This window comes from Culex pipiens, chromosome 3 (assembly GCF_016801865.2).
Source record: "Culex pipiens pallens isolate TS chromosome 3, TS_CPP_V2, whole genome shotgun sequence".
NCBI lineage: Eukaryota > Metazoa > Arthropoda > Insecta > Diptera > Culicidae > Culex > Culex pipiens.
Window position 1 is genome coordinate 38,532,247 of NC_068939.1, and position 26,476 is coordinate 38,558,722.

Sequence of the window (26,476 nt, forward strand, 5' to 3'; positions counted from 1 at the left end):
TCTCAAAGCGCATGGTTGTACATGATGCTTTTTGAAATGTTGGCGTCGAATTTCACAATGGAGCACCGGATTCGAGTGGTAGAAATGACAGTTCTCCCATTACGAATACATTGGAGAAAAAACCAAAACTGCTCGAATGGAAGTGCTTCATTCCATAATTTGGGACCATACATAAAAGAGATGTTTGGCGATTGTCCACGCTCCATACAGAAAATATGTTATTTGTATGGAAATTGTCCACGATGGAGGGGGGTTTTGATTTAAAAAAAAAATCAACGGGTTTGTGGATGGTCCCTTTCACAATTTCTTATTTTTATAATCTTATAAATATTTAATTTTAAAATTTTAGTATTTATGTTTTTTTTTATTTCAGAACTTTTATATAATTAATTTCTTAATTTTGTTTACAATTAATCAGTGTTGTTAAAAGTTTTTGAATAAACATTTTTAATCTAATTAATTTTATTACTGCGGGCGTTAATAATAAGAATTTGTTGGCGTTGGTATGACCGCATAAAAATGGTCGCATGACAGATAAACTAACTGAACTGAAATAGTCCAGTTAGCGTTGATTACCTTCATTATTTCAAAATTTTATATATTGTAAAAGCAGACAAAAATCAAAATACAAGCGCAACCTGTCAAAGCTAGTTGCGCCACAGGCTGATGTACACGCTAACGACAAACCACTCTATTTTTGTTGGGCGCAACAGATTTTTTCGCGCAACAGAAGTGATGCGTACTTCGGTTTGGTGGTGCGCGGATAATAATTTTCATCGAAAAGAATGCGCTAGATTTCTTGATCTGCATATTTTCCGTTTCTATCAAAGGTACACGCCGCGCGGCATTTTAAAATGTGCCTTAGACATTGTTCCCAGCGATTTTCTGCACTTTCGGTGCAATAAAAAACATACCTGCCCACAATGCCAGGCAAGTCGGAGAAGAAGATCAACAAAAACAAAACACGCAGTATAAACCCTTACCAAAAATCATGATTTTCTGAGTTCAATATCCCACTTTTTCATACGATTTTTTGAGTTCAAGTACTACAACCGAAAAAATGGTTGTATGGGTTGAAATTAAAAAAATCGTATGAAAATTGGGATATAAGGCATTCTAGTCAGAAATTTACTAACACATTCAAAGTATGTTTACATTACAGCTGGACGTTTGTTTGCATCAGGTTTCCTATCTCTTTCTAGCAAAAGTTTTTTTGTCCGGCGACTTCTAGCTGGATTTTTTGACTGATAGCTCGATATGTCAGACAACATACTTCGCAGGGCTGTGACAGCTCGAGCTCGATGATTGTTTGCATCAGGACACTGTGACGAGAAGTTCTTAATTTTTGGGTTAAATTATATTTTTTTCACTGGGCTTAGAAAGCCTTATTGAACTCGGAAAATTATGATTTTTGGTTAGGGTGTCGGATTGGATAGCGCGCATTTGCCAAAAGTGCGGCGCGTCGTTCCGAGGCTGGTTTGTCGTATTTTTTCGGGAATACGCGCAATACTTAGCTTAAAGAATGAGTAACTGTTGTAAAAATGATGCTTCATTTCTACTCAAAATGGTTTAAAACCCAAACGTGAGTAAATTTCGAGAGCGTGTAGAAATCACACAGATCGCCTACATTTTTGCAGATTTCAAAATTCATTCTTGTACAGATAACTGACCCATCCGATGACAACCCTGCCATGTGGCAGCATTTCAAAACAAAAACGTCACCCCACCGAGCGCGGAAGCGAGACGCCACAACACCATTCCCCAGGCGCCAAAACGAGACACAGCTATACTCTTTTGCAGCTGTCAAGAGTTGGTTGGATTTTGCATCGCACCACCGCGGTTCTGCAGAAGAGCCACCCGTCCGTCGAATTGGTCATTCGGTCGCGAAGGTGTCAAAATATTGGAACTTTTTTTCGTGTGTGTTTTTGAAAAATTATTTTGGACCAATCTGCTTTTCGGTTGCGGGATTTCCGCAAGTGGACAAACGTCGGGCGCGGTGTCCTCGCGAAAGCTTCGTCGTGCCACGGTTCGGTCGCGGTTTGACGGGCGGAAAATTGGACTCTGCATGAAATTGGCAATATTTTGAAAATTTTTGCTCTGCAAAAAAAAAGAACGAAGAGAAGTGGTTCGCAACTCTTTGTGCGTGTGTGCGTCTGTGCTGACATTAAAGTTCTTGAAGGACCAGTTCTTGGAATAACATTATTGGTCCGTTCACCGTTCTGCAGCTGGAGGAAGGTTCTTCTAAACTAGTTTTACTTCTTTGATTGAGGTGAAGTTCGTTGACGGCTGGGAGGGGGGGAAGAAGGAGAAGAAGGGGCTGCGCGGAAGGTTGAAATCGATCCGTCGTAGAATTGACCATCTGAGCAGAACCAGGTTGACCTTCCGGAAGTTATACTCAAGTGTCCTTCCAGCGACGGAATGGCGGAACCTGGCGTAGCATCGCCACCTCCAAACCCTCCGCAGGAACCTGCCCCGGGGCTGGGAGGAGGAGGAGGAGGAGGGCCAGGGCCAGGACCAGCACCGCCCGAGGCAAACAATGCCGCCAACAATCCGAATCCGCCGCCGCCGCAGCCGCCGCCGAGGATGCGGAACAATGCTCAGGTGCGGCTTCAAGAGTGTCCTTTCGCCGTTTTATTAAATTAGTTAAAATCAATTTCAATTTCCCCCTTTTAGAATCCGCTGATTAACGTCCGGGACCGGTTGTTCCACGCGCTGTTCTTCAAGACGGCCATCGCGTACGCCCAGATGGTGCCGAAGTGAGTTTTTGGAAAGGATTTTTTTTTCCTTTTTTTAATTTTTATTTTTTCGAGAGGAGAAAGTTAACCAGCAGGGAATTGATTATGTTGCGCGAGCGAGCGATTCCCCGTCCAGGTGGATTTGTTTTGTTTTGTTTGTTGGCTTTTTGCTGCTGCTGCTGTGTTGTGATGCAAGAAAAGGGGGTGGCGAAGGGAGGGATAGGTGTGGAATTGGTGCCAGTTTGTTTGGTTGAAATTTTGGTCCAAATTGGATTAATTCAAGATCATCTTCTTTCTTGGCTTTCTTGGTTTGATTTTCATTGCACTCAAAAATATTTTGGTAAATTGCATAGTTTTCTGAATTTTATGTTTAAGAATCTGAAGTTCACTAACAGAATAAGACACATGTTGCGAAAATCGACGAAAATTACCAATTTATTTTTATAGGACTACTTTTTTTAGAATCATGCTGATTTCGTGGGGAATTGCTGAATCCTCAATACCTAATGTTAAGTTTTCTTGAAATTTTCTGATCGCTTCGTAAAAAATAATTAATTTCTTTTTAAACATGAGCAGCTCTGCCCCTGATCGCATAAATGTCCCATATGCATTTTCATCGATTTTGAGTTGTTGATGCAGTTTGGTTCAAAATCGTGTGCACTTTCAAAAGAGCCTATAACATCCAGTACTTTGTTCTAGAAATAAGGAGAAAATCCAGTTTTTTAGCGAAAACTTAACACGTAGCCTTATGTATGGGACAAACTTCAAATGCATTTTTCTCAGCTTGCTGTTTTTGCATATGGGACATTTATGGGAACATGGGCAGAGTAGTTCTTAAAAAAGTCGTACTTCCCCCCAATCTTTCAAAAACATCTTTTTTCTAAAAATTTCTAAATTAATCCTCTAACGAAATTTAAATTTGAAATGGGAAAATTTAAGAAGGGTCCGAATGACTCGTAAACATTTTTTGTTTCATCTTAAATGCTTTCGTGGCAATTTTCCAAAAAATACCCGATTTTTGTTTACGTTTTGGTCTGTAAAAAAGCTCGTACTTCCTCATTCTGGTCGCCAAAATTGGTTCAGAAGTTGATTTATATGTTTCCTAAACATGTGCAGTTGAAAAAATTGCCGCATCTTCGAGAAATTCGATTCGATTCGATTCGTGCCACGACTGACGTTTAGGCGTTAAATAAAATAAAGTAAAATTAACCGAAAACCATTCAAAATACCTTTCATGGCTGTTTTGCAATACTAATGCAATTAGACAATTTCTTCTAAAAAAATATGTATAAAAAAAAACATTCGGCTTGTCGACCTTAAGTCTGGAGTCGCCATAAATAAATTTATTGTATTTTATGACTTTTGTATGACTTTTCCAAAAAAAAACTTTTGCTTGATCTTTTTTTTAAATATGACCAAACTCTTTATTTTAAAAATGACATCGATGTTCAAATATTGTTAGTCTGGAGTTTTTTTTAAAAGGTCCAATAAACCGAATTTTCAGTTTTTTTCTTTTTGGGTGTTTTTTAATACCCCTGACTTAAGGCGGTTTCAAAAACACCCAAAATCAAATCTAATCTAATCTAATCAGACCCTAGCGCAGCCAATCTTTCGAAGGGATCCTGGAGAGTGCCTTAGGTTAGATGACGCCTAGCACTCTTCTTGTCATTTATTAACATTTGTAGTGCGCCATTGCATTAGAATGCATTGAAACATCACAAGCGTTAAAGCGGCCAGGCCTACTGCGTAAAGCCGTATCGCAGAGATGACTCGTAATTGGGTTGAGTTTGAGCACTGAGTGTTCGAACAACAACACAATTCTGAATCGACAGGGGAGGAAGAAGCGTGGGGACACACCACCATACGCTCCGAGATTTGGATGTATTTGTTGGGAGCACCATGCGTAGAAGGTTTGGTACTCCGGGACCCTCTGGGATGGGACATTGTATTTCCACGAATGCCCTGGACACTATTTGCCGTGGTTATAGCGCCACAACTCGCTCTCTGTAACAGTATTCCTAATTCCAGTCCACGCTCACCAAGTCGTCATGGCCTAGTGGTTAGCATTTTTGCTTACCAATCCAAAGGACGGAGGATCGAACCCCGCCTAGAGCGACTTTGATTTTTCGTTTCATTTTCAGTATTTCAAGTATTTCTAAACTTTCTCGTTGGGAGCAGATGGGCATCGAACCCAGAACCATTCGCTTACAAAGCGAACACCGTAACCAGTCAGCCACGGCCGCTCCTCAAGGCGGTTTCAAAAACACCCAAAAAGCAAAAACTGGAATTTTGGTTTATTTGACCTCTTCAAAAAAAAAAAAAAAACTCCAGAAGTCTTTCGTCCTTTTATCCAGGGCTGCGGAGTCGGCTCATATTTCCAGCGACTCCGACTCCGACTCCGGCTTTCTGAGATTAGCCGACTCCGACTCCGACTTCGGCTCCAGCTTTCAGATCCAACCGACTCCGACTCTAACTCCGGCCTACCAACTCTAGCCGACTCTGACTCCGACTCCGACTCCAGCTTTCAAAAAATGGTTGGCTCCGACTCTGACTCCACATATTTTTAAATATTTCAAAAGTTAATTAACGATTATATCGAAAACATTGATAAAAAGGATTCTTTAAATACTCGCTAAGTGGAAAAAAAAAACCGGAAAAAAGTTTCTAGTTTTACAAGTTTCAGACGTTATTGAAACAGAAATAAAAAAACTCCAGTTTTGAAGTCATTTTCAGAAGAACAGTTAAATGAGTAAATTTGGATTTATTTACTTAACCTAAAATTTTCATTAAATTTATTAAAATCTAAAATATTGAATTGTTATTTTTTGAATGATCATTGAAAGAAAGCTGGCCTTAATGATAGATTTAACATTTAAATTCAATTTGCTCACTTTTAGGTTGACATTTATAAGAAGCACAGTCACCTTGTTTTTTTTTTTCAAAATAACAATTTTAAACGAAGCTATTTTTTAAAATAAAAAAGGATAAAAAACAAAAATCCACAGTTTAAATATTTTCTAGGTCACAGATATTTCAAAAGGATCCTTTCCAAGAAGATTTTTTTAGATACATTTTTGATAGTAAACATTAAGATAATCGATATATTTAACATATTCAATGATGATTTCAAAACTAGTTGCAACTTTTTTTTTGATATTTGTTGTCAGTTTCAAATATTTTAAGCGCGACACTTTGATTTTTTTGTACAAAGTTATAAACAGAATGCGCATGTTGAGTTCCAAGTAATAGATTGTTATAATCGTTGATTATTTGTTGGAGGAGTTTTACTGTCAGTGTTTTTCCATTAATAGTGATTATTATTTTTTATCTTTTGTTGAACCTCGTAACTTTTTTCCTGAACATTGATTTAGTTAAAACCTCCAAAACATTCGCTATCTGGGTATAAGATGACTGTGTGTGTACTTTTTTCAGAAAGTACTAGATTAAATTAGGTCAAATTTGAATTTAAATATCGGCAAAAGGATGCAGTCAAAAATCAATTAAATATTTCTGACTACAGAATCAATATTGTTTTTAATTTTTTGAGTTATGATGATACTACATACTTAGGTAAGAGCTGATTAACAGGTTATAATTTAGTGATAATAGATCTCTGAAAAAAATGCGACTTGAAAAAACAATTAAAAATATAAGAAGTTTTGTAAATTAAGCTGTTTATAGCAAATACTGAAAATAAAAAAAAAACGTAATTTTTGATGAATTTAAGATGACTCCGACTCCACCTCCGGGTAATCAGAATTCTTCGGCTCCGACTCCGACTTCGACTCCAGCTAATAAAATTTGGCTGACTCCGGCTCCGACTCCAGCTGCTCGAGTTTTGACGACTCCGACTCCGACTCCAGGCTTCCCAAAAAGACCCGACTCCACCGACTCCGGCTCCGACTCCGACTCCACAGCCCTGCTTTTATCATACATTCGACTTTCAACTTGCGGAAATTCTCGATGCTGTATCTTTACGACAAATTTACCAATTTCGAACTACCCAGTAGCATTCGACGGGGACTATTCATAAACAACGTAGACACTTTTTTTAATCTCAGACCCCCCTACCCCTCCACACACCAATTTCTCATTACTGAATTCAGTTAAATTTACTGAATTCTGCACTACTGAATTTTTCAGTAAATGAAAACTTGCTGAAATTTCAGCAAACTTTGACAGCTCCATACAACTTTTAACTGAAGTTCAGCGAAAAACTAATTGAAAATTTCAGTAGTGCAGTTTTCAGTAAATATTAACTGAAAACGAACATCAGAATTTGCTCTGCAGCCCTTATGTACAATTGTCCAATCTTTTTTGATTGAATAATCTACATCAGAAAACGCCACTATCCATTTCGTAAAAATGTGAACTAATTGAAAAATTGGATTGTTAAGGAGGTATTAGACTATGACAAACAAACAAACTCGCACTATTTGTCAGTTTGTCAGTTTGCCTGCTTTGTTTGCAGAAACGTCAGCCTGCATACATTTGCTTTGTTTGCGAGTTTGGCAAACTGTCAAACAGGTCAAACACGAAAAAAAGCGTTTTTTTTTGTCATAGTCTTATACCTCCTTAAGCTGCAAATGTACAGCAGAAAATTAATCTTAAATTTCCAACATTTTTTTCAGGAACATGAATAGATTGATTTTTTTTAAAGAATGCTTGGTTGCCATAAATAAATTTATTGTATTTCATGACTTTTGTATGACTTTTCCAAAAAAACTTTTGCTTGACCTTTTTTTTTTTCAAAATATGACCAAACTGTTAGAGATTTAAAAAAACCAAATATGTGCAAATGACCAAAGAAAGTTGTAATATTTTTAAAGTTAAGGCAGCACAGCAATCAAAGAAGTTGTTTTCTTCTTATTCCAAAATTGTCAAACTTACGGACCCTATTCTGCAACAATCTGATTATAAGAATAGACAAACTTTGTTCTAAGTATATCATCAGTTCCCGTAATTTTGAGATACTAAAACATCTGTTAAAAAATCTTGGTGTAAAAGCTCTAGTTGTTGTGCACCTTTAATAACAACATTTCAATCGACAAAAAAAATGAGATAAAGCGAATTAAACCCATAGAAAACTTTAGATGTGTTTTTTAAAACTTTGATCAAACATTATTTCCGACGCGCCAATGCTTCAGAAAAATGCATTTTTCAATATTTCGTCACCGCCATATTGGCCGCCAGCATGGATTAAAAAAAACTAACTTAATCCACCTAAGTGGTTGGTGCCTTCCTCACTCTTTACCAATTATTGGTGATTCGATGGGTTTGGACACAAATTTCATCTAGTTTTTCTTAAAATCCGCCAAAAAAAAAGTACACAAATATCACTTAAGTGGTTATAACTAGACACAGGGTTGCCAGATCTTCAATGTTTTGGACTTGGTCTTTCGATTACCTAACCAACGGTTGGTTGGATGATGGATCCGGATATAGTTTTAATACATTTAAGTGAGATCCGGCCTCAAAAAAGTACATAAATATCACTTAAGTGGTCATAACTCGAGACAGGGTTGCCAGATCTTTGATGTTTTGGACTCGTTGGAAAGGTCTTGCGATTACCTAACCAACGGTGGGTTGGATTATGGATCCGGACATAGTTTTAATACATTTAAGTGAGATCCGGCCTCAAAAAAGTACATAAATATCACTTAAGTGGTCATAACTCGAGACAGGGTTGCCAGATCTTTGATGTTTTGGACTCGTTGGAAAGGTCTTTCAATTACCTAACCAACGATTTATAACATGACGATATTTGAATTGATTTCCGGTTACTTATCCAACATCCGGATAAATACAAAAACACATTTGTATACATAACTTTTGAACTACATATCGAAACTTTATAAAAATCAATAGGTACGTATGGGACCTTAAACCAAATCGAATGCAACTGGTTTGACCAAAATCGGTTCAGCCAGTGCTGAGAAAACTCAGTGAGAATTTTGGTCACATACACACACACATACACACACACATACACACACATACACACACATACACACACATACACACACATACACACACATACACACACATACACACACATACACACACATACACACACATACACACCACACAGACATTTGTTCAGTTTTCGATTCTGAGTCGATAGGTATACATGAAGGTGGGTCTACCAGCTTTCTGTGAAAAGTTCATGTTTAGAGCAGGATTATACCCTTACCTCAGTGAGGAAGGCAAAATGTAAATCACTTTAGGGGTCGTGCATAAACCACGTGGCTTTTTTTTGGAGAATTTTTGACCCCCCCCTCCCCCCTCATGGTTTTTCGTGGTTTCACGCCAACCCCCCCCCCCCCCCCTATATGGCCACGTGGCTTTTTCCTCCCAGGTGAAAAATCTTTAAAAAAAAAAGACAAAATAAGTATAGATGTCAAAAATGTTTATCCACAAATGATGTACCGTCAGTGGTGGTGACTTTTGGTCAAAAAACGATATTACTGTTGTTATTTTAACACAATAAAAACATTTCAAATTATATCGAAATAAATAATGTTGGGGAATGCTCCTGAATTTACCAACAATTTTTCAGAATATGGCTAGTATAATCACACCGTTCATAAATGCCAATCGTTTTAAAATTAACTCAAACTCACCCTTTAGAGGGGGTGACATTGGGTCAAATAGAAAACATTTTAATTTGTGTAGGTGCTGTAACACCATTAAAACCAATTTAATAATATATAAAAAAAAAAACAGAAATTCACTTAAAAGTGTGAAAAAAGTATGATATCACAAAGTTTAAGGTACCGTCAGTGGGGGTGACATTGGGTCTGGGGGGAGATTGGGTCAAAGTGATTATTTACGAATTTTACTATTTCTCAGGTTATTCTCAATGAAACTGAATTCTGTTAAAGGGGTTGTGTAGGGGACATCTTAAAAAGACTTCGCTGAAAAACTCTCGTTCCTAGAACAAATCCTGTTATTTTGGCAGATGTCTAAAGTTGGGGTACGTTTTTGGCCAAAAATGACCTCTCGAAAAATCATTTTTCTAATATTTTTGTTAGAATTGCTCGAAAACTACCCAAATGTTTGAAAATCTCCACTTCAAACATTGTAGCGTGTCAATACGATTCCCTCGAACAAGAAACGCTGTTGGATGACTTGTTTTTACCATATCTTTGAATTTCAGCATCATTTTAGTTTCATTTGACCCAATGTCACCCCCTCTAAGGGGTGAGATTGGGTCAATTTTCAAACTATTGGCATTGAAGGCAGTGTTCATCAAAATCCACCATATTTTGGGAAAATGTTAGTAAACTATCTAAGAACAAATGTACGTTGAAAGATTTTCGATGTTAATTAAATTGTTTTTGTTATTAAGAAATTTCGAGAGGTGTTTCGTTTTTTGACCCATAGTCACCCCCACTGACGGTAAATAATAACAGTATAACAATTCATTGGAATGGTACAAATAGTAAAAAATACTCTCAACAAAACAAGCAACTTAGTAAAACATATGTATTCAAAATAATGGAATTGCAGTGCAATTAATTGCATCCAGAATAAATATGCTTTAAGAATTAAAGCTATTTTGATATATAAACAGCATTCATGATTTAATTTAAATGCGCTTTTAAATATTTTCTTAAAATCGAAATTTATTAAATAGAAAAGTTTTGTTTCAGGAAAAAAATATTTTCATTTTATTTTAAGGAAAATATCTAGTTATGAAAGCTCCTAGTTAATATTTATTTAATTCCAAACATTCATAAAAATCCAAACTAAAGCAACTTTTCTTATTAATTAAGCATGATTGATTCCAATGATTCAGTGTGTCCAAAAAAGTCGAGCTGTTTAATTTTTTTCTCCATACAAGAATCAGAGACAGGGACAAACATTCAATATTACGACCTTTTGAAATGTTAGTCTTAATTTTTTTTTGTTGAAAATATTGATTTCGAAAAGATCGGAAAATTTCACGAAAGTTTTATTTATAAACATTGAAAATCGCACCATTAGTTGCTGAGATATCGACATAAGCAAATTATGGGTTGTTTGGGTAGTAAACATCCATTTTTCTGTTTTAAAATCTTTGCATGGCAATATCTCAGCAACAAAGCAACAAAAAAATTTCTCAGCATTTCAAAAAAAAAAAAATTTTTTCAAAGTTGGGCAAACATGGGCACTTATTTTTTTAAATTAATAACTGCAACTATTTTTAAAAAAAAGTTACCTAAAAATAGCTATAACTTGAAAACGGTGCACTTTATGAAAATTTCACTAATGTACTTTTAGATTGCAAATTCGATTTTACACCAAATCGACCAAAAATTTCTTCAAAAGATACAGATTTTTTAATTTTCATTGCTGCCAAATTTGTATGGAAAACTATATGGACAAACTAATGATGCAAAATGGCTTGGGCACCAAAAAAGGTTTCAGACGGATTAAAAAAATCAAAAATTAAAATTTAAGAATAAAGACCGATTTTGTATAGAATTGCTCGAAAATCAATTTCGTGTCTTTGGAAAAGTTGTAGACAACGCGCTAAAAATCATTATTTTAGTCATGGACATCCAATTTGTTTAAGTCTTACTCTTACTTTAAATTGATTTTGCTATCGACTACGTGTTTTGAAAAAAATTAAAAAAAGATTGAGCTAAAATTTGGAATTTATTTTACATTTTTTTCAGTTGTTTAAATAGGCAATTATCTATGATTTAAGATTTTTGATCCAACTTTTGGTTGCTGAGATAGTGAGATATTACCTCAAAATAAATACAAAAAAAAATTGAATAAGTTAATTTTTCAATCTTTTAAATATCTTTGAAATTATTAACACTGGGACGCCCAACGCATGTCCAATATACACGGATGCCAAATGTCCCGGTTGGTTGAGTTATGCCCGAGAACCAGCGAGTTGAAAATACCGTTCCATCTTTTTTAAGGAGTTTTATTTATGTTGATTTTTAACGGCATTGTATTGAAATTTGTTTCACAAATTGATATCGGCATTTAAAAATTAAGTGAATCTTTAAAACTTAAATTATTTTAATGTGTCTATATATTTGAGTGGTTTTATCTCAAATATGAAGTTGAGGGTATAGTATATTTTCTCAGCTTAAAGAAAAACTAATATTTTCAGGAAAGGGCACCTTTGGCCCCTATTTTTTTATTCTTTTAAATAATTGAGAACAAAAACAATGTTTGCTTGAAGCTCGTTTTTTTTCTCTAAAAATCTAAAATGTTTGCCCATGTTTCTCTTTGGCTCAAGAAATGAAAAACTAAAAAAAAATACCTACAACTTTAACGATGGATAGTAAACGTGTATTTTATGAATTGTTATGTAATATAACAATCCGAATGGTGTAACCCATAAAATAAGGAATATATTTTAGACCAAAATATTCATCAAATTTTTTGGTGAATCTTAAAGTATGTATCGTTAGACGTTTCACTTGCAAATGAGGTAGTGAAACTGAAATTTTGCGCGATGATCCTGAAATTGGGGTTTTTAGTTTCTTTGAACTTAAAAAAATATTGCATGAGAGAGAAGATACAAGATATCTTGAGTTTGTTTTAAGTGTCAAAAGGAAATCTTTCGATTCAGATTCTTCGATCACTTATAGGACCAGCTACAGTAATTAGCTAAGATCTGAGATTTTGAAAATAATTTTTTTCTTCGCAGAGAATCATTTTTAGATACTTCATTTATAATACATATTTAGTTTTTTGCCTTGTTACGAAAATCTTATAAAATTGTCAGCAATATTTATTTTTTAAGTTGTTCCAAAATAGAACTATCGAAGACTACATCTACTTTCAATGCAAATTTGCAAGCACATTTTTAACTACTTGATACCATCAACAAAAAAAAAGAAATTGTGTTTGCATTTTGGTACGCATTTTTTAGGGTATATTAACTTTGGATACTGTCACTTTATTTTTTAACAGCTTTTAAACTTTTGCAAGACGTAGTTACATGAGTATTAAAAAGTGTACATTCAATAACAGGCTCAAAGTATTGATATGAATCTGCCGAAATATATAATTCAATATTGAATTGGAAAATATTATGACATTGAAATATAAGTAATAATTTTAAACACAATAATTGTATGGTTTTGAAGTGTAACAAAAAATGTATGCATATAAGTAAATTCAAAGCGCGTATTTTTTTGTTTTTTTTTTAAGAAAAGATTTTTTTTTAAAGGCCACGTGGTCAACCGTCGACCCCCCCCCTCCCCCCCATGGCTTTTCATGGTTTTTTTCGGTCGGATTTCGGACCCCCTCCCCCCCCCCTAAGTAGACCACGTGGTTTATGCACGACCCCTTAGCGTTGTTTAGGGCTCATACTTAAGCTCGACAATCAAAACTAAGACAGCGAAATTATTTTTTTCGTGATTCGATTATCCGAAGTGAAATTTTTCCGAGGCCTTCGGACAATCGAGTCTGGACTGTACTTTTTGAGTACTAAAAATTGCGTTGTCAATTAGGTCCTAAAATTAAGCTTAGATTGCTGATATTATTGTTCACAACAATAAAGCTTATTTTTCTGAGTACAATGACCCTTTGTACGACCACAAAGAGTTTAAAATGGATTTTCAAAGCAATTTAAAAAAAAAAATAACCTCGCGGTCCTTTTTGACAGAAAAGGTCCTACTTGACAGCTCGTTCCGAGGGGACCATAGTTGATCCATCATCGAAAAAATGTTGTCTTGCCAATTTATTTTTTTGGCATTAAAATGAAAAAAAAAGTGATCCAGAAATGGTTTTTAATCGTGTTTTTAACCGTTGTACATAAAAATTAACATAGGGCTTTAGGACCCTATTAAATACATACCAAAACTACGATCAGTCTCACCATGACTATGACTGTAATCCAAAGATTGCTGTCACCGCTCCTTGAGTGTATGTAATTAATCTTGTTCTTGTCTTACCCTTCCAGACCGGTCCGGCGAGCCATCGAGCTGATCATGCTGCTGAAGGCGCTGGCCGCCTTCTTCATCCTGGTGTACATCCACGTGCACTTTTCGCAAACCCCGACGACCTGCCTGGAGCACGTCAAGAACGACTGGCCCCGGGACGGCATCGTGAGGTAAGAGTCAACTTAAATTTATTAGAATTTCGTTAAACGTTTCTATTTGCTTTTTTAGAGTGGAAATCATCCGCCACAACCCGAACGCCCCCTCGCCCGTAACGAGCAGTCTGGCCGTCGACCCGAAAGCGCTGGACCCGGACCTGCTGGACGACGGCAACGGGAACATGCTGCGCAACACGCACAAAAACGGCATGATCAGCATCGACCCGTCGACGACGTTGCCCCACGAGCAGCAGGACCAGAACCAAAACCCGGAACTGCCCCTGCAGAGCTACGCCAACAGCAGTCCGTGGGCCGCGTCCCAGCAGCCCCAGCAGTCGCAAACGTCGGAGGTTTACCAGCCGTCGGCGTTGGTGGAGACGGCGGGTCCGCAGATTGAAAGTACCCAGTTTGTGGGGGCGGCGACGGCGAGCAAGGTCGAGCCGGACAAGGTCGTCGTCGTTGAGGAGGAGGAAGAAACGATGACCGAGGAGCAGCGACTGCAAAAGGACTACGGGGAAAGTGTAGTTATCTACACTAATGAGACGATTTTGAAAAATTTGGAAAAAATGAAGGACGATCCGGTGCAGGCGGACGGACTGAGGACCGATGTGCCGGAAATGGAGAAGCTGAAGAATGCTGGTAAGACATTTGGATTTTAGTTTGTTTGTTTATGTCTGAAATTTGAAAATATTATGGAGGAAGAGTGCAAAAGTGAAGCCAGACGGGAATTCGGAAAGGTCGCAAAATGTTTGGAATTTGACAAAATTTGCAAATTCGTAAATTTGTAATTTTTCCCTAAAAAAGTCGGGAAAAGTGGGGAATCAAGGCAAATTTCGTTTTTCAAATTATTTCTTGTTGTTAGTTTTTTTGATAAGATTTTGTATAATGTCCAAATTAATCGTACTCACTTGGGGATTTTTTTTTGAAAATTTCTATATATTTTTTTAAATATTTCCGTGCATTGTTTGACAAACCAGCGACTTTATTTTGCTGACATCAGCAAAATTTGTTGTTAAACCAGCGAAATTTTTAGCTGAAATCAAAATTAAATCTAGCAACTTGGCTTTGCTGGTTTGTAATTGCCAAAATGGTTTCTTGTCTAGCGAAAGTTTTCGCTGGTTTGGTACACATCCTTCTGAAAGGGACAGCCATCATAAATGTCGGTTGTTATTTTCATTTGAAAGGGATTTTCGCACAATCAAAATTGAAATTTGTAATGGACCCAAAAAATACTTAAAGCTATTTTTGACGACAATGTGAACAAGCCATACAACGTTCAAGGTTGATAAGAAATGATTCATGGAACCTTTCCAACATAGTTTCCATGAAGTTTGATCCCTTTTTAGAGGGGGTGACGTTGGGTCAAATGAAACTAACATGATGCTCAAATACTAAGATAGGAAGTTGTCCAACAGTGTTATTTGTTCGAGGGAATCGTATTGACATGCCACAATCAGAGAGAAGTAGAGATTTGGGTACTTTTCGAGCAATTCAAACAAATCAGAGTGGTTACACATTCGCGAATTTCGCGGATTTGGCGCGGATTTAGTCAGCGATGGCGCGGATTTACAAAACTGGAAAAATATTTTTTTATTCAATATTTTTTTTGTTTAATTTAATTCATATAAAGTACCTAATCATGTCTTGATTTGGAATTGAGTGCTTTTGACAATTTAAAATATCATTGTTGAAAATTTTGCAAGATTTTTTGTCAATTTGTTATTCAATATTTGTCAGATTTGTTATTTCAAAAATACAATGAATGTTCATGAAAAATTATCTGAATAATACATTTTAAATTTCTTGTGTATTTTATAGGACTCAATCTTATTTGGCTCTAACTAAATTAAAAAAACCTGGGTAGAGAGCAAAAAGAGCAAGAGCATAAAAATTAAAAACAAAATTCTTAGCCCACAACACAGTCAAAACTTTATAGCTCTCATACAATTTTTTTTTCCAAATTTTGCTAAAGGCTGGTTATCGCATTTTTGAAAAAATTTGAATCAACAAAGTTCTGATTAAACTTTCATTTAATTCATGTAGTGATAACTATACTGAGATCCACGACAAAGATTGGTGTCCTTTTTTATTTTTTTTTTATTTTATAATTTCTTAAGGTGATAATTGAACTAAGCTCAATAACTGAATATTTTGTCTGACATCTCACTAAGAGGAACAACTTGTACTTTGCTAGGCAATTAATTTGTCAGCCTTCTAGAGAAAATCAATTATGTTTCAATTTTTGAGAATTTAACCGATTGTTAAAATGAACTACACAATTTTGGAAATTGAGCAAATTATGTCTTAATATTTGAAAGATATATAAAACAAACTTATTTTAATCAAACCTTCTGAAGCGATCTTGAAAATTTTATTTTAATTTTAGACATAAGGGAGTGTATTTATTATTCAAAAATAGTTATTTAAAATAACCTCACTCTGATTCCAGTTATAAAATAAATACAACTATAAGTAATTATTATATTATTTTTTTTGAAAAAAATATTTAATAAGTACAAATTATTTTAATTTGATAGAATAGTAAAATTGAAGTCAAGTCTTCAAAAGCTGATTTGAATTAAATTAAAGGATTATGATTTATATTTGAAATTAAAATCAGATTGAATCGATTTTTATGTGACATTTTTTTAATTAAATTCCAATACATGGATGAGAACATTAATGTAGTTGTTTAAGTTAAATAGTTTCGAAATATGCTTAAAACTTTGTTTTAATAACTGTTCGACGTGTTTGAATAGACGTGCACCTTCTGTGCAAAAACTTTGACGTGTATATTTTTCCGTGTACTTGATTGAGCCAAAATAAAGGAACAGAGTTTAGCGTGTAACAGAAAAGGCAAGACGCGCGCGTTTTTACTCGATCCGTTCGCGGAAAGAAAAACTCCGAAAAATCGAGAAAAAATACAGTCCACTCGAAGTAAAACGGGAAACAATAACAATAAGCGATGTTCAACAAATATTTTATCAAATGTTTTGAAATTTGGCGAAAAAATTTATGGCGCGGATTTGAAAAAGCTCGGCGCGGTTTTTTTGGATTTGATTTTAGCAAAGTTGTTACCACCCTAATACAGTCCTTGATCTGTAATTGGACTGAGAACTTAGCCCAATTACAGAATGATGATTGCTAACTGGGCTGAACGAAAAATTACTAGGGGACCGCCGATGCATAATACTTTCGATATAAAATATAAAAATTAATGCGACCCAAATTTGTTTATATGAATTGTGACATGAAATAAATAAAAGCTTGATTTTTTTAATTGAAATGATTTGATTTTTGCATCCATGAACCCCTCGGTCATTAAGGTTTGTTTTGGTTTTTTGACGTTTGTCTACTTTTTAACTGGGCTACAGTCCAGTTTAAAAACAGCTCAGTTAAACAACGCCCAGTTAGCGAACAAGACTTAGTACTGTATATTAAAAAGTTGAGAGGTCATTTTTGCCCACAAACGTACCTCAACGTAAGACAGCTGCCAAAATGTCAGAATTTGTTCTAGGAAGGATATTTTTCAGCTGAGTCAACTTAAGATGTTCCCTACACTAACCTTTCAACAGAATTTAGTTTCATTGAGAAGAACCTGGGAAATAGTAAAAAATCACTTTGACCCAATCTCACCCCCCAGGCCCAATGTCACCCCACTGACGGTACTTGAGTGTTTAAAAAAATAATTGCGATGGAATTACTTACTTTGAATTGGGACCATCAATACACCACGTGGACACTTTTTCGAAATCTTAGATCTTTTGGAAAAATCAAATAGGTGTCGGAGGTCACGATAGCTGTTACGACGTATTGCAAACTAACCTAAGATCTAATCGGATGTCCAAAGTCGCAAAATGTTGGTTTGATGAAATAAGAGCTTTTAGTTTTAAATTTTCGCTGTATTTTTTAAAAAAGTTCTCAAATTTAATGAAGGTAAAAATGTAAAAACTTTCTGAACTTTTCGATTGCAAATTCGAAAGCTTTTAAAAATTTAAAAACGGATTTTGGGAATTGCTTTTTTTTTAGAAAAAAACGAAGTTTAATTAAAATCCGGCAGTTTTTCGTGGAACTTTTTTTAGCTGCCCTCGATATCTACAACTGTGCCGAAGATACCAAATCAATCAGAAAATACTCTCAATAGATACAGATTTTCGAATAATAAGGTACCATATTTGCATGGACAAAAAAAAGAAAGAAAAAAACAAAGCAATCCACTTTAACGACCCCCGGGTCTTTTGTGGGCTCTGTTGCAAGTTTCTGCTCATTTCTAGGCGTCCGAAGGTTATGTGTGGTGAGTCACTCAAAACCTCTTTTACGCTAATGGACCGACGTTTTACTTCCCCATCCGATAGAAGGCGTGGTCAGGCAAATCTCGTCTCGAAAAATGCCACCGGGTCCGTCTGGGATTGAACCCAGACCGGACCCGGATATTTGCATGGACAGCTGCCAAATTGGAGACTTGTTTTGGTGAACCAATGACACAAAATGGCTTCATTGGTCACAGGAAAGGACCCCACTAGAGCGTCCAATTTCCCGTCCCGGGAAAAAATTTCCCGGGAATTCCCGGGATTTCCCGAAAAAAAATATTTCCCGTTTCCCGGGAAATAAGTAAATTTCCCGGGAATTCCCGAAATTCAAGCGGAAGTATACATTTTCTTAAAGTTTTGGAACTATTTTTTGAAATTGCTCTGAAAAAATAATAATGAACAAACTCAACATGATTTTGTTCAATTAAATGTATTGTTTGGTTTATATGTAATTAATCAGATTATCAGAAATTATGATATCAGAATTATTTCTGATAATATTAATTTTTGAAGTAACTGGGAATAGATCTTGCTTAATGAGTATTAAATTATTACAATTAGGTAAGCTTTTAACAGATTGATGTTATTTCATCAAAACAATATCTACTCCTTACCTACAAATTAAAATTGAGATTTTTTTTCGTTTTTATTGGCCATGATCAAATGAGATGAAAATCGAATTTGTGCGCCAAGAATTAATTCAATTGGTGGAATACCTAGTACTAAAGAAATTACAATTTGAAGTAAAAGAATTATGAAGCACTGGTGCAACTACAGGTGTTAGAGGGTTAAATGTGAAAAAATAGAAGACTTTTTGTGGAATGATGTTAATTTATCGTATAATTTAAATCATAATACAAAAAAAAAATCATTGAAAAAAAATATTATTTTCTATTGTTTGTTCTCAAAAAATGCAAAAATATATTCAAAGCTTGCTTCAAATATTTGAAAACATTGGGTTGTTTGGGGTAAAACCAACACTAAAAAGCTTTACCATTTGTTCAAGAGCTGAAACCAATATTTGTCATGAAAAACATAATTTCTGCATGTTTTTTTTTTCTCATTTCAATAAACTGGTCACAGAGGCAAGTTTAAAGTTTCTTATCAAAAAATACCAAAATACATTTTCTTGTAGTTGAATGATTTTTTACATGCAGTCAAGCTGTAAATTGATCTTCACACTTATTTAAACCATTAATGTTGATGTCCTATACAATTGTGTGGCATAATATTAATTAAAACCAAGATCATAACAATTTTCAATAAATTTAAAATTTCCCGGGAATTCCCGGGATTTCCCGGGAAATTGGCTGAAAATTTCCCGTTTCCCGGGAAATTTGTAGCCCCGGGAAATTGGACGCTCTAGACCCCACAAAGTTTGAGCCATACAAAATATATGCATAAAAATGCAAGATTTTGTAGAGAATTGCTCTTCTGAAAACAATACTTAATAAAGGGTGCAATAATGGTTTTCTTCATAAGGTTATACAGCAATGTAAAAAAAAAAAAATTATCAGAAAATTGATTGTCTACAAGATCTAGCACTAAAAAGTATATGTACCCACCGCTAATCTCCACTACATTTTTTGCAATTTTCCAGTGTGGACCGAGGAGCAGTACATCGTCGAGTACTCGCTGGAGTACGGCTTTCTGCGCCTCTCGGCCGACACCCGCCAGCGGCTCAACATCCCGGTGCACGTGGTCCGGCTCGATCCGCACGAGGACAAGTGCTTCGGCGATTCGTTCTCGCGCTTCATCCTGAAGGAGTTCCTCGGCTACGACGACATCCTGATGGCCTCGGTCAAGGTGCTGGCCGAGCAGGAGGACAACAAGGGCTACCTGCGGAACGTGATCACCGGCGAGCACTACCGGTTCGTGTCGATGTGGTGGATGTCGCGCAGCTCGTACTTTGCGCCCTTCTTCATCATGCTGCTTTTTGTGAGTTGTGATTTGCGCTGCATAGGAGTTTAATTTTGATGTCTGTTATTTTTTTTTCTCTTCTTCTGCCAGACCTTGACCATCTCGATGCTACTGCGCTACTCGCACCACCAGATCTTTGTTTTTATCGGTAAGTACAAACAATTGGTCTGATGGTATGGATGTAACGGTACGGCCTAGGTTAGAAGAGAAGGGCCTTGTAGGAAACTTAATTGAAATTCTGCTACATGGTGCAGATTGCGTCAGGCCTAAAATAGGTTGTTGAAAAAAAAAGTATTTTTTTGAAGAAAAAAACAAAACCAAACATAATCATCAAAATGCTTTTAAAGAAGTGTGAAAATTGGGCGAATTACATTATTCACTTGTTCTGCATTTCGATTTTTAAATATTTTTCCACGGAAAAAAAATCTCATCAACCTTGGTGTTAATTGTGTTTTTATTTGCGCCGAATTGTGTTTTTATTTGCGTTAATTTGGCAATTTAATTTCTTACGAATCATTAAAAAACGGTGCAAATTGCAATCAATGAATAATAATTCAATTCCGCGCAAAACACTTTTTTAAAATTTCTGATGCAATTGGAAAAAAATTGGAATTGTTGAGGAATAAGTTTGAGCTTAATTTAACTTTAAATTAAAGTGAAACATGTTTTTTTTTCCTTTGTACATTTGTGTTGCGTGTACCTCAGGTATTCGACAATTTATCGCCCTGTTGTTGTTGTTTGTCCTGGATGGTGTCATTTATAGCACTCACCCCCCATATCTGTTGACCTGGGTTTTCCACCTTCATCCACCATCACACAATCGGGTAACGTTAATAAATAACTGCGCACGGACACACCTTACGAAATGTATCGCTTTGGACCTTTATTGCCCTTCTTGCATTTTCTTCACTTGACCGTGCTGAATAATTCTCTAAAATTTCGCAAACAGTCGACTCTCTCGATATCTCGATATTGCTCCAGCTGTAAATGATTTTTCATTCTATAATTTGATACCTCCCGGTCTCGACGGTTCCTTCAACGAGAGAGTCCACTGTTATTTTTAAATCGTCACTGTCATGCTAACTTGTCGCACGTACATTTTGGGCCAAATTCAGTTAAGAACGCCATTTTGTGCAGCTCACAATGCCTCACCTTTTGACCTTCACAAACCTCCAAAATTCGATTCCAATCCTGAGATATTCAGTAAAATCGAAAAAACTCCGTGCATTTTTGTCACTTTTCATATGAAAGAAGTTTCAATCTTGTCGTGCTTTCTTGACACAGCCTGAAAATTAATGTAAGTGCGACAATTGGCCAAAAGGATTTCTGCTCAGAACGCGTTTGACACATATAGGGGAAATATACCCATTTTAAGCCTAATAAGCGGTCGTGTTTGAATGATGCTGGATAATCTGGAGTGTTCCTTGAAATTTACTAAAACCAAGTACACCAACGAGTAGAGCAACTTTTTGTGAACATTTCTGTTTATTTTCACTTTTACTAAAAGTTATTCTATTCCTTTTACAAGCATTTAAAAAAATATTTCTCATATCAGACGAGAATGCATTGGACCACGCCCATTTTTCTATTTTCAGCTTAGTTCTTTTTTCTTCCAGCGCTCTTTTGGGTCTGCTTAGTGCTGCCAATTGTGATGAAATTTTAAGCGAACACTCACGAAAAGTAGCATTTATAGAGAAAGTTTCCTGGCATCACTGGCTCACTCCAACAGGCGCTGCTGGTGGCCACCCTTTGTTCTTTATTTGCCTTCGCTTCTCGCTCGGTTTTCTTCAGCCTTCGATTGGAATGGGTCGTCAAAAGTCAAACGTCAAAAGACTTGGCGCGTTTGTTTTTTTGATGGCGCTTGCTAATTATTTACATGTTTCGGGATTATTTTTCAAGTGAGTGACTAACTAATGTGCAAAAGAACATGTTGCCGGTAGTTGGAAACAGTTTTAAATCTTAAGCGCTTTGAAAACGTTAGCGCAAGTGAAAAGAAATTGATGGCGACTTTCGTTAACCAGTTAACCTTTCATCTTGCGTGTGGGTGTGTGTGCCACCAAAATGATGGCCTCGCAAAATAGAAATTATGATCAAAAGGGCATTAAATTTGATCTGTTTGGTCAGTAAATGGCATAAATTTGCGTGCCTCCCCCCCCCCTCGTGGACAATTGTCCATACAAAAAAAAAAAAAAAACATTTTTTGTATGGAGCGTGGATAATCGCCATACCATCCCCCCCCCCCTAAAATGTCCACGTGGTTTATGGATGGTCCCCTATGAAAACAGTCAATAATCTGTGTCTCTAGAAGAGGTTTTCTGATCGATTTGGTGTCTTTAGCAAAGTTGTAGAATACAGTAGAATATTTTTTAGCTAGAGGCAGGGTGGCCACTCAAAAAATCGGGAAAAGTCGGGAATTTGTGATTTTTTGTCAAAAGCCGGGAAAAGTCGGGAATCCTAAGCATACTTGTATGGAAATTATAACTCCCTTGAATAATTTTGTAAGATTTCATACAATTTTCAAATCACATTCCTTTAATCATTCTACTTTCTTGTTTTTAGGTACTTTTCCTAATTTTAACAACTATGGTCAGCGTATAGTTATGATTCTGTTCATTTTGTCAAGAGATTCCAACTTGGGGTTGGCAATGGTTTTGTTTTGTGGTAAATATTCAAATAATATATTATAATGTTATTTCAAATATATTTTCCCATATTTTGGCCTTGAGCTTTTTTGTAAGTATTAGTAAATTCATTGATTTAAAATAAAATTAAAAATCAAATTTTAAATTGAGTTGTTTATAAATTTAAGCCATTACCAGTTGAAACACAGTATCAAAAACTATTCGTTTGCCAATTTTGGAAAAAATACATTGCAATAATAAGTACTGTTAAGCTTTTGGTTATTCTCAATAACTAATTGCTTATGTTTCTTGTTTGAATCAAAACAAGAACATTGTTACACCAAAGTATTTTTTGGAAATTTATGTAAAGTTTCTGCTTTTTTTCGAAATCTTTCAATAGCTTGGATTTTTTTAAATTCATTTAGATTTTTCTTTTATATTGTTGATATTTACTGTTTATAAATAGTTTTTTGCTTGAAATCATTAGAAATTCCTATTATTTGAGCTATTAAAAAAGTATGAAAAAGTCAGGAATTTGAAAATGGGATTTGAGTGGTCACCCTGTAGAGGGTATGACGGACGTTTTGTTTTTGGCCAAGCTATAATTTATTTTTTTTGAGCAAAATAGTGGTTTTTGGAAAGTATCGATATTATGCCCACAATTATTATAAAGATGTTAAGTTGAATTCAAAATCTGTAAGTTCATTTTACACATAATTGTATTTTAATTTTTTTTTTTCAAATAGTTTCAATCTATGATTAAAAAATGAAAAGCTGAACACATTCTATTTCATACGACTTTTTTTTATATATTTTAATCTAGATATTTGTAACTCCAATCTATTTTCCCTTGAAATTCCAACTTATTACGAAGGGCGAAGGGCACCTTAACACTCTACCGCCCAAATTTTTTCTTCGATATTTTTTATTTTTCCCGTGTTCAGGAGGTCATTTTAGGCAACTTTTGTTCTACGAAAAACTTGACTTCTGTTGTATTATGTTTTTCTTGTTTTATTTTTAGTATTTTAATTTGCATTTATCTTGTTAAGTTTATGTATGTTTTAAGTAGTTTTTGACCTATTCTACAACCTCGTATCGTTACATTTTGCCTATCTAATTTTTTCATGTTTTTACAGTCACTTTTTATTTTTTTGCCTGTTTTTCACATTTTCTGCTATAAAATGGCACCATTATCATTTTACTTGTAACAAAATGCGTAGAAGCATAGTCTGGGACACTAGAAAAATTACTGCATAGTGCATACTACTTCTTTTTACTTAATATATAGGAAATGCTAGTAAAACACAGCCAAAGTTGACCCCTAAAAAATGACATTTTTAAAAACATAGGCAAAATCACATAAAACAAAAAAAGATCAAAAATTGGTTGAAAATTGGATTTTTGGCAATTTTTTAAATCGAAGCCTGTCTAAAGGCTTGTGGAGGGTTAAGGGTCCAACAAAAAAAAAATACAGGTCTAACTATTTCGGGCAGAGAACTGATCGATCCGAACACTTTTGCAGGGTTGTTACGGACGGCGCGGATCGCGCGGATGGCGCGTTTCGCGCGGATAGCGCGGATCTGGCGCGGATTTGCTGGCTAATTTTGCTCAGGCGCGGATTTCGCGCGGATGGCAATTTTGATAAATAAATTAATTGAGAGAGATAGAATTACTTTCAAGTTATTAAGAAAAATATTATCAGGAATTACGATAATTTGTTTTTTCCTTTGAGTGCAAGAATTGCATAATTTTTATTAATTTATTAATTTTCTTTTATTTTAATTTTCTTCTGAAAATGTTTGTTTGTATTTTCTTAGTACGAAACGTCGAAAAATGAAGATGAAGATTATGTAGAAATTATTTTTTATATGTTTCTTGTAATTTCTTAACATCTCCGGCTCTGAATATTTAATTTCTTTTGAGTTTTGAGTAATGATTTTTAACCTTATTTATTTTTAATTTTATACTGGATTTATTCAATTTTTAATTTTGTAAATCAAATATTACAAACTTTTCCCGAAGATATAGACATTAGAATGTGTAACAAAAACTATTATTGGGGCTTGTTCTGGTGGGCGCCAAATATGAGCTTGATAGGACACAACAGAAGCTGGCCTCCACTTTCGAATTTTGGAATGGAATTTAATCGGTAGAAATATTTTTTTTTCTAAATTTAAACATTCTTGGCGAAAATAAAAAGATCAGAACATTCCAAATTCAAAGCATTAGAAATTCAAAAATTCGAAAAAAAAATTGTTTGAATAGTTTTTATTATAACAAAAAAAAATCAAAATTAAAAAGTCAAAACTTTCAAATTCAAAACAATATAGAAAAAAATCTCAAATCTAAAATAATTTTAGTATTTTTATGCTTATACATTCTAAAATTCTTAAATTTCTAAATTCTAAAACCTTAGATTAAACTCTTAAATTCTTAAATTCTTAAATTCTTAAATTCTTAAATTCTTAAATTCTTAAATTCTTAAATTCTTAAATTCTTAAATTCTTAAATTCTTAAATTCTTAAATTCTTAAATTCTTAAATTCTTAAATTCTTAAATTCTTAAATTCTTAAATTCTTAAATTCTTAAATTCTTAAATTCTTAAATTCTTAAATTCTTAAATTCTTAAATTCTTAAATTCTTAAATTCTTAAATTCTTAAATTCTTAAATTCTTAAATTCTTAAATTCTTAAATTCTTAAATTCTTAAATTCTTAAATTCTTAAATTCTTAAATTCTTAAATTCTTAAATTCTTAAATTCTTAAATTCTTAAATTCTTAAATTCTTAAATTCTTAAATTCTTAAATTCTTAAATTCTTAAATTCTTAAATTCTTAAATTCTTAAATTCTTAAATTCTTAAATTCTTAAATTCTTAAATTCTTAAATTCTTAAATTCTTAAATTCTTAAATTCTTAAATTCTTAAATTCTTAAATTCTTAAATTCTTAAATTCTTAAATTCTTAAATTCTTAAATTCTTAAATTCTTAAATTCTTAAATTCTTAAATTCTTAAATTCTTAAATTCTTAAATTCTTAAATTCTTAAATTCTTAAATTCTTAAATTCTTAAATTCTTAAATTCTTAAATTCTTAAATTCTTAAATTCTTAAATTCTTAAATTCTTAAATTCTTAAATTCTTAAATTCTTAAATTCTTAAATTCTTAAATTCTTAAATTCTTAAATTCTTAAATTCTTAAATTCTTAAATTCTTAAATTCTTAAATTCTTAAATTCTTAAATTCTTAAATTCTTAAATTCTTAAATCCTTAAATTCTTAAATTCTTAAATTCTTAAATTCTTAAATTTTTAAATTCTTAAATTCTTAAATTCTTAAATTCTTAAATTCGTAAATTCTTAAATGTTTTTATTTTTAAATTCTTAGTTCTTAAATTATTAAATTCTTGAGTTCCACAATTTTTGAAGTCCTATTTTATGTAAGAGATTTTGAAATTATGAGAAGACATTATTTTAAATATCGGAAATTAAATTTCTTTCGGAGTGAAATTTTAGCGAGGATTTTGGATTACAAACTGTATAAAAATTCTTTGATTTTGAATATTTAGACTTTCGAAATTTAAAATTTTATCATATTATTATTTTAGATTTGGATTTTATTTTGAGGTTACATTTTTGAAGTTAAATTTTTAGGTTTTTAAATATTGTATTTTCTATTTTGAAGATTTTTTTTTCATGACCCTTGCCTTGACCGTCTCTTGAGGATTTTTTTTCAATGGATATTTTGCTTTCATTCTTTTGGAGCCTTTAAACATAAAACAAGTTTTTTAATCAAATACTTTCTGAATTAGTTTTTCTTCATAAAAAAATAAAATTTCCTCAA

At 34.1% G+C, this 26,476-nt stretch overlaps 2 protein-coding genes across 3 annotated transcripts in view; one reads left to right on the plus strand and one right to left on the minus strand.

Moving 5' to 3' along the window:
• LOC120427730 (protein Smaug) overlaps positions 1–26,476 on the minus strand; it is a 76,904-nt gene that overhangs the window by 39,955 nt on the left and 10,473 nt on the right. The gene's annotated exons all lie outside the window — the stretch shown is intronic.
• Positions 1,828–20,250, plus strand: LOC120427734 (membralin-like). Of its 2 annotated transcripts, none has more exons than XM_039592643.2 (7): positions 1,828–2,269; positions 2,401–2,601; positions 2,674–2,756; positions 13,654–13,803; positions 13,862–14,427; positions 19,699–20,036; positions 20,109–20,250. In XM_039592643.2, the coding sequence occupies exons 2-7, from the start codon at positions 2,419–2,421 to the stop codon at positions 20,187–20,189; spliced, it is 1,401 nt and encodes a 466-aa protein (XP_039448577.1). In that variant the 5' UTR covers positions 1,828–2,269; positions 2,401–2,418; the 3' UTR covers positions 20,190–20,250. The 2 variants fall into 2 exon arrangements, with proteins under 2 accessions (XP_039448577.1, XP_039448576.1); XM_039592642.2 differs by having other exon boundaries at positions 2,412–2,601.

What these genes read in the sequence shown, in the direction of transcription:
- LOC120427734 (XM_039592643.2), top strand. Translation starts at nt 2,419, where the DNA reads ATGGCGGAACCTGGCGTAGCATCGCCACCTCCAAACCCTCCGCAGGAA. An exon ending in TACGCCCAGATGGTGCCGAA is followed by an intron (nt 2,757 to 13,653) that starts GTGAGTTTTTGG and finishes TTACCCTTCCAG; the next exon opens with ACCGGTCCGGCGAGCCATCG. An exon ending in TCTTCATCATGCTGCTTTTT is followed by an intron (nt 20,037 to 20,108) that starts GTGAGTTGTGAT and finishes TTCTTCTGCCAG; the next exon opens with ACCTTGACCATCTCGATGCT.